Source organism: Macaca fascicularis, chromosome 12, assembly GCF_037993035.2.
Source record: "Macaca fascicularis isolate 582-1 chromosome 12, T2T-MFA8v1.1".
Classification (NCBI taxonomy): Eukaryota; Metazoa; Chordata; class Mammalia; order Primates; family Cercopithecidae; genus Macaca; species Macaca fascicularis.
In genome coordinates, this window is record NC_088386.1 from 39,233,478 (window position 1) to 39,242,609 (window position 9,132).

Consider the following 9,132-nt stretch of genomic DNA (forward strand, 5'->3'; position numbering starts at 1 on the left):
TTATACTTTTATTTTTAATAATTTATGGCTAGAGAGCAGGGATAGAGGTAGAAGGAAACCGAGATTATCCTTTACAAGATCATTCTTAACACCCCTCCTAACAGCATGCTCTACATGGTCTAGTTCCTTGTGGACCAGGACCAGAAATGGTTCTGGAAACAGTGCTAAAGGGGCCAGTGAGCTGAAGCTTCCCTCATTTAACAAAACCATAGACTTACGCCAATAAAGTGGCCAGAGTATTTTTTGATACTGACAGTTATTGACTATAAAGAGTTGTTCCCATTCTTTAAATTCTTCCTAAAAGGGCTTGTTTATTCAAAAAACAGCCAAAACATGAATACCTCCTGGAAGGAGAAACTGTGAATACAAGGAAATCTGGTGTAGAAAAGAGGTGATCAGTTCCAACTGTCAGGTGATCCTCCCTAGAGAAATAAATGTCTAATGTGAGTCAGATAGATTCAGTTCCTGCTTGGTCTTTCCTGCAAGTAATGTACCTCTCTTCTCAGGTTGAACTGTTTTGACACAGTTTATCAACATCAAAGGCCAAACTTACAATGTATTTGACATTGAGACTATGCCTTCCTTTTAATTAAATATAAATATGGCTTTTCTGGGCTTTTGGGGGGAAGGGCACAGAACCTTGAAAAACTGCAAATTGCCAACTACAGGCTACGCTCAAGGTGGTGGTTATTCCTTGCTTATGATGCAATGACACTTCTGTTTATGATATACTGTAACTACTTAGGAATTTTAACCAGACTCTCTGATAATTGACAGCATTCTATATATTTACAAAGCTACAATATACTGTTCCTACTTTCAGGAAAGCATACTAAATAGTAAAAGTATGACTTCATTTGATTTCAGAAACAACCTTGAACCAGGAGCAGTATGTATCAGGGATGATAGAGAAGACAATGAAAAAGAAAAATGTTTTAAGGGAAGAGGACTTACAGGGGGCTTACTTAAATAATCACTTACTATATGTACATTTATGTGCATTGAAATATAATTCTACAAAAACCCAATAAGATGTGTAATTTTTCTGTATTTTCAAGTAAAGAACTAGAAGCATCAATAGTTCAAGCAACTTGCCCAAAATCATACAGCATAGCAAAAATTCTAACCCATTTTTTTTCCAGATTCCTGATAAGCGGTATGTCACTGGATATACCAATTTTCTTATTTATAATGTGAGTCTGAAGCATATATATATTTGTATCTATTTGTGAGATTTGAATTTGCCCCCAGAGCATCTCCTCCTAAAGCAACTGTGAGTTATTCAAAGACATTTATCAAGCAATTGTTGTCACCTCCGGGATTGACTCCCGAATGGGCAACTCAAGTTTTGACATTAAAAAGTGTATTCTCAGAGGTTTGTATCCAGTTGTAAGGCATGCTGAAACAAATAAAATGATCTCTGGAGATACTCCTTCTTTCTCTAAGCAAGCACCGTCTCTAACTAAATTCAGAAATGGCCACAGTACAAAAAGTATAAATTGAATAGAAACTAGAGAACTGCTATTCTTCCAAATATAGCTCTGACATATAGGGACTACCATGTTTTTTATACAGGGTGCATTAGACATTTCAGAATAACTTTCAGAAGCAGAACAGCTGTGGTACTACTGACCTCTTTAAAACAAAGGAATACAGTTGTCCTTTAAGAATTGTAGACAAACGAGATGAATAGTACTCCCTATATACATTGATTACTGGGATAATCTGGTCTTTTCTTCCTCTTAGTGAACCTATATAACAAAGCAGAATTTACTTTTAAATATGATTTAACATGAAGCTATAAGAACAATAAAGGCATGGATGATAAGGACGGAAAAGTGTCATCAGATCCAAGGTTCTTCACTGTACAGAAGTTTTTCCATCATCATATACAGCTTTATCTTCTCTCTTTTCTAAAAGACATTGGGTCGTAAATGTGCTTTAGTAACAACATTTCGTGCAGATGAATGCAAGTGTAACTATCATAAACCATATTTTGAAAACTGTGCCCTCAAAACTATAAAACCACATTCTTATAACATTAAAGGCTATTTCACATCATGTAGGTGTTACTTCTCTGAATAGCATGGAATCGTTTTGAAGCTTGTTTACAACAATGAGTTTGATGTAGTTTGAGAAGATGAGAAGATGGGGGCAGGTTGGTGAGGAATGGGTATTAGTAAGAAACAGTTTAGAATCACTTTTGGATGGCAGAAATGAAGCACTACAAAAAGTTGTGTGTGCAGTTGTGGGTTCACAGCTTAGAGATTGAAGAGACTATTTGGATATGGGTGGAGAACTAAAATGGAATAGAGGCAAAAATAAGTCATAATAGAATGAGGGCAGGAGTAAATGCAAATGAAAGAGGGGAAAAAATAATGGAGTTCATTACTTCCGGAAAGATTTTGTGTAAGTCTCTTCATATACAGTTTGCCTAAGAGATTCTCTAATTCTCCAAGTAAAAAAAGTTCCTTCCTCCTCCCACCAGTCATAATGTAAAAACTTAGCGATATCTCAGAGTCTTCTCAGAACCTTCAGTGCTTCATAATGAGAAAAACATATGCTGAAGGAGAAATATTAATAGAAAATGCTGTCTTTCAGATGCTCACTGAATCAATTGAAGACAGTTGACACATCTTTAGTAAACTGTGTATGAATCTTAGCTCATTAACCACTCCTGTATTATGTATGCTGATTCCAATTCCTAATATGACACATCAATAAACCAGATCTGAAAAGGTGTCATTTCGATTTTAATGTATCCAATTGTATTTTTAGATGTTCCTCCACTTGAAGTGTTTGTGTTATTTCCTGATTTTACAAGCTATGGAAGAGCGGGTGTCGTATTGATTTGAATGAAAAAAACACTGCTTTACTATAACCTTTTCAGAAGATTTTGTTCTGATTATGTCGTAAGAAAAATAAATTGTTCCTCCTTAATATTTCAGCTCTCTCTAAGCCATGGTACACTTCCCCCTTTAGCACTTAAGTATAACTTGGGCACAAATATGCATGAACCAATATCCAATTGTCTGATTCCCAGTGGAATCAAGTGGAAAAAGAGAGAAAAAAAAATTCTATAAAAATATTCTTCATGTAGAATGTTTCTTATAGGCAAACTTGGAAACCAACATGTACTTTTCATAATGATACTTATACATAACTGACCTGCTCACCAATCAAACCATCAATTTCTCAGTCTATCACGAAGTATTTAGGTTGTTGTGTAATGTTGGGCTACCATAGCAATTGTACTTTCACCAACTGGCATCAACTCAGTTCAAGAATTAGCAACTACATTTTGAATGTCCCTGCAACCAAATAGTATGCTAACTGCCGGAATTAAAAGGTGAATGAGACCCAGTGGCATGGGCCTCAAAAGAGGTGAGAGGGGTGAAGGGGAGGGTGAACATTTATAGAGTACTTTGTTTTACTTGTAATTGTGCTTGGTACATTACATACTATCTTGTTTATTCAACAAAACTACCCTTTTAGATCTTATTCAAAGAGAGTAAGAAATTTCTCCAAGACCACACGGCTAATAAAAAGCCATTACAGAATTCAAACCAAGGAACATGTATTACAATTCATGGCCACAACTTTCATTAGTTCACTCACTAATTCCTTTTACATTCATTTAACCCACCACATGCTAGTATAAAAACTGCCTAGCTTTAAAGGAAAATTCCCTATTTAATAGGGGAATTTGACAAGGATTCAAGCAATAGAAATACCATGTGAAGTGTTGTTTAAGTAGAATATTCTAAATGCAACAGAACACAGGAGAGGGAGAGTTGACTCTAAGAAAGCTCATAATTATTTTACCTGTTGGCTTAACAGACTTGATTATGTCTTAATTCCTGCCCAAACACCATGGAAGTGTCCTTGCAAATCAGCTCTTTCTAATGAAGCAATGGCCAATCCTTTCTAACTCCACCCTGACCGGATCATGTTCCCTATGAGTAAAGTTTGCTGGCTGGAACCAACAAGACTACTCCCCACTTCATGCCTGTCAAGCTTAATTTGTAGCTGCTACTTCTGTAGCCCTCAGTGTCAACGGGTCCTTTTTTTTGGAGAGTCTGGCATTAACCTGATTATTACTATAGTCAGAGATTTCAGTGAAATTAGAAAGGTCTCTTCTCCTCCTCTCTCCTCTCCTCTTATCCCCTTCCCAGTATCATACTGATTGCTTGCACCTACTAGTTCACCAGATCCTCAGGTAAACTGCACTACTGGAATCATGCCAACCTGAACAGAATGTATCCACCTCTTGAATATATATGTGTGTGTGTGTGTGTGTATACACACACAATTATGATTGTGTGGTATTAGCTTCAAATGGTTAGATAGAAAGCATTCAAGCATCCCTAATAGCTATGACCTGGGAATACTATGCCAATTTCACTCTCATCTTTATTAACTCACTTTTTTTTTCTGGTTTATACTTTTTTTTCTGGTTTATGATATTTCACAGGCTCCAATTGGTCTTGTGAAGCATCACATTTTCTTACCATCATTAAGCTCCAAGAGGGCTTTTTACTATTTGGCAGAAAGGATGAGGTCCGGTATAGGCTATGATGTTGCAACTTTCTTTTTTCTCTTTCTCGCTCCCCTTTGTTTCTTTCATTTGCAGTTGTCCAAGCCATATTATGTTGGAACTCTTCTAAGAATAACTGCAATTTTGAAAGCTTTGACTGTGGGAGGCATTATTTATAGGGCTTTGTGGTTTTAGGAGGAAAAGGAAAAGCTTCCAAGCAGAGTTCTACTAGGAAGACTGCCCCCATCCCACTTTAGCCAAATACCATCTTCTGCAGGATATTTTCCTATAATTTCTTATAAAAAAATTCTTTTGTGACAACATATTAAAGAATCTGCCAGTTTCTAAACTGTTTCTGATCCTACTGTCATAAAGTTTATATACCTATTGAATTGGAATTTTGTAAGTACATCTTATTATTAAGAACTGTATTTGGCCTTAGTATCAGAGATCCATCCCCAAAGGCTTCAGTACACAAGGGCTTATTTTCTTATGTCAAAGAAACCCAGTGGGCCAGGCGTGGTGGCTTATGCCTGTAATCCCAGCACTTAGGGTGGCCAAGGCAGAATGATTGCCTGGGCCCTGGAGTTCAAGACCTGCTTGGGTACCATAAGGAGACCCTTTCTCTACAAAAAAAAGTAAAATGAGCTGGGCATGGTGGCACGCACCCGTGGTCCTAGCTACTCAGGAGGATAAGGCAGGAGGAGAGCTTGAACTCAGGAATTGAGACTGCAGTGAGCCGTGTTCACACCACTGCCCTCCAGCCTGCGCAGTAGAACAAGATCCTGTCTCAAAAACTACAAAAGAAACCCAGAGGCAGACAGTGCAGGACTGGTATGACTGCTCCGCTCTTTCTACCTGTGTATTTCACTTCACAGAGCTTCAGTTCTCCAGATGAGCTCCTAGTACAGCCTCTCCATCTACATTCAAAGAAGCAGAAGGGAGGAAAGGTGCAAAGGCTAAAAGCTAAATCAGCTCGTACATGCTCTCCCAGAAGGCCTGACCAACATTGTGACTTCAGTCTCATTGGCCAGACTTGGTCCCATGGCCACTCCAGCTCCAAGGCAGCTGGGTCTATTACCATCCTCTCAGCAGTGGGATTGTCTTGCTAAGAAGAGAATGGTTATTGGGTGGATGTTTGTCTTACATATTAGTCTTTTTTGTATCTTATTTTCCAGCTGTGGCCTGTTTAGAATCATCAGGAGCCCTGTGCTAGAAGTTAAAGTATAGAAAGGGAAGTGCATGAGGTGTTTAAGTTCAATACATAATTGTACCTCTCGATGGAAAGGCCCTGGTTAAAAGTATGGAAAGATGAATTCCCTAGTGTACTAAGTAAATCAATTTTTACTTTTCCATCTATAAATAAAACAAAATGAGAGAAATCAATCTATGTGCTATGCAGTTTTGAACAACTTCCCATTTTACAAAATGTGTATGACCAGGCAATATGCTATTTCAATATTTTTTTTCTGTTTTACACTCTCTTATTTTAAATCAAAAACAAAATGTGTATGGGAAAAAGGATAACGTGGAAATAATTTTTAAAACAATTTTGCCCTTCTACAAAATCAAGCAACAATAGAATATCTGTAATCAAATCACACTATATGTCCTTGTTTAGTTTCCCATTGCTGCTTAACACTCAAACTTAAAACACAAACTTATTCTCTTACAGTACTGGAGGGTGCAAGTCTGAAATCAGTTTCACACTGAAACTGAAGAGGTTGGTAGGCCTGCGGTACCCTTAGAGGCTCTGTCTCCTTGCCTTTCCCAGCTTTTGGAGACTGTCGCAATTCCTCGGACAGCAGCCCCTCATTGCATACCCTTTCTTTTCTGCTCCCATTGTCACATGAGAAGTCATATCACCTTTTCTCTCTGACTCTCATTCTCCTGTTTCTCCTAATAAGGATCTTTGTGATTCCACTGGGCCCATCCAGATAATCCCGAAAAATCTCCCCGTCTGAAAATCTCCAACTGATCATATCTGCAAAGTCCCTTTTGCCATGTGAGGTAACATAGTCACACATTCCAGGGATTCAGACAGGGACGTCTTTGGAAGGCCCTTATTCACCCTATCACACCTTATAAAACAGGACATTTAAGAAAACCAAATGTTAAGATCAGGAAGATAATGTCAAAGTCACATCGTTTTTGCTTTCATGTTAAGATTATCTCACAGTACAGCCAGTCCATCTACATTCAAAGAAGCAGAAAGGAGAAAAGGTCCAAAGGCTAAAAGCTAATCAGTTCATACACGGCCTCCCAGAAGGCCTGCCACTGTCAAATTCAGAGTCAAAATAAAAAGAAACTCCTTAATAACCAGGTTGAGTCCACCTATTCCCTTTGGCTACTGACTAGGACTCTTAGTTGCTAGTCTGAGTCCAAACTTTTCTCAAGAAAATTTTCTCATGTACCTGTACCTATGAAGTCTTGTTTTTTCCCTAACCTTCCTTTTTAAATTTTGTTTTTTCAGAAAAGCAAGACAACAACACAAGAATTGAAGCTGTAAAGTGTCTTGTACAAAAACTCCCTCCGCCAAATCGTGACACCATGAAAGTCCTCTTTGGACATCTAACTAAGTAAGTTGTCAGGATTTCTGGATGTGTCATTTTATAGTCATTTCCTAAATGGGCAATAACGAATTTCAGATCTCTAAGGCAAGAGTTTCCAAATGCGTACATCTTGTATTTTCCCTTGTAGCTGACCTAGGTCTTTCTGCAGAAGCTGGAGAATGTGCTAGGGATAGGAAGGAGAATCTACAAAAGGAACTTCTGAAATAATTTATTTTTCAAGGCCTTTTCAATAAGTATATGTTTGCTGATTGCTTGTCAGAACCATCGCCTGGACCCTGGGTTGGGTCATCTTGACTTTGTTATCTAACATAACAGAAAGAACATGAAATGATTCAGACATGGATTCAAAACTCAGCCCCACCATGTACCACGTGCTATGGCCACAAATAAGTTATTTAAACTCTCTGCATCCAATTTCCTCATCTGTAAAATGTTGACTCAGATTGATAAGGTGCTATCTATGTAAATAGCTGAGAGAGGAGTCTTCCAGGAAGAAAAAAGGCAAATGTAAAGCCCTAGAAGCTCCTAAGAGCTTGAAGTATTTGAAAAGTAGAAATTAAACCCAAACTGCTAGGGCCTAATGTGGAGGCAAGATGGGATCAGGAGCTGAAGTCCCAAACATCACACTAGCATCAGATCACATAGGTTCTTGTGGTCCACAGTGAGAGATCTGGATTCCATTCTAAATTTGAGGAAGAACCACTGCAGAATGCTACAGTTGAGGGAGTGTAATACATTGATCTGGCTGCTAAGAGGAGAATGCATTGTGAAGGTGAAGAGAGGAAGACCTAATGGCAGACAACCACAGTAGTCCAGGCAGTAGATATTGGTGGCTTGAGTGGAGCCCTCAGAGAGAAATGGGTAGATACGTTGTGAAGATGGATCAGGCTGGACTTGCTGCTGATTGGGATACCATGGGGAAAGGAAAGGAGAAATCAAGTGTGCAACTTTGGGTTTCAACTTGAGCAAGTGAAGAAATGATAGTGTCGCAGAGATGGGTAAAACTGCGGGGAGGAACAAGTTGGGTAGGAAAAGCAGGTTTGAGAGTTCTATTTTGGACATGTTAAGTCTGAAATGACTGTTACTCATTTGCCTTCTGTTAACACCTTCTTCAGATAAGGCAGAGTGCAACAGAAGTGATGAGGTTTTAGCTTTCATGATATATGCATAGTAATATTGAAGCCTGATAGAGGTTCAAATAGATTGAGCAGTTTTGCCTGTGAGATTAAATCTCCTTAAACTCCTCGATCACTCCATAATTTGGGATGAGTCATTCCTACAGATTGTTCAACTAATCCATTACATGATTTTTAATTGTGAATGTAATACATCCAATTGCACCCCCCAAAATTAAGCAACAGTGATGCATTTACATTTAAAAAATGAAATCTGCCTACCAGACACTCTTAGCCTGCTGAACAGAAGTAACTAACATTTTCGTATGTATCCTTCCTGACCTGTTCCTAAACACATGCAAACATGTGTGTGTATGGTTGCTTCTAATGTTAAAGTACATTATATTGCAATTATACAACTATTTTGCAGCTCCTATACAGACTTCTATTTCATTGAACAGACTTATCTTATTCTAATGATGTCATAGTATTTCATGGTATACACAGTCCATAACTTGCTAAACCAGTTCATTGCGTTAGGGAACATGTTTTAATCTGGCTCATCATATCATTTTCTGTCTTATTTTACTCTCAAAGGGGAACTTTATCTTAAAGTTCAGAAAAGCTCTTACTATTACAGCGTTCCTTCTTGTCACTCCCACATACTGGCTATAGTGAGAAATCCAATGTGGTTTAGTGAAAGGATCTTGGACTTTAAAGAAATACAAAGAGAGACCTAGAGTCAAATCCTTTTTCTATACTTTACTCCCATTATGATCTCAGGCAAGTAAAATCGGATTAAATACTATCAACCATATCTTGTGGTTATGAGAATTAAATGAGATAATGCATATAAAATGCCTGGCACAAGGTAAGCATTCCTCAAATGTTAATTCTTTTCCCTTAG

At 38.0% G+C, this 9,132-nt stretch overlaps 2 protein-coding genes across 18 annotated transcripts in view; one reads left to right on the forward strand and one right to left on the reverse strand.

Moving 5' to 3' along the window:
• ARHGAP15 (Rho GTPase activating protein 15) overlaps positions 1 to 9,132 on the forward strand; it is a 629,485-nt gene that overhangs the window by 557,590 nt on the left and 62,763 nt on the right. For all 5 annotated transcript variants that reach the window (XM_005573073.5, XM_045368219.3, XM_005573075.5 and 2 more), the window contains one exon: positions 7,011 to 7,116. In XM_005573073.5, the coding sequence (XP_005573130.1) occupies positions 7,011 to 7,116 (106 nt within the window). The remainder of the gene's footprint in view (positions 1 to 7,010; positions 7,117 to 9,132) is intronic.
• The window catches only part of LOC135966678 (uncharacterized), a 267,601-nt gene that overhangs the window by 66,737 nt on the left and 191,732 nt on the right, over positions 1 to 9,132 (reverse strand). The gene's annotated exons all lie outside the window — the stretch shown is intronic.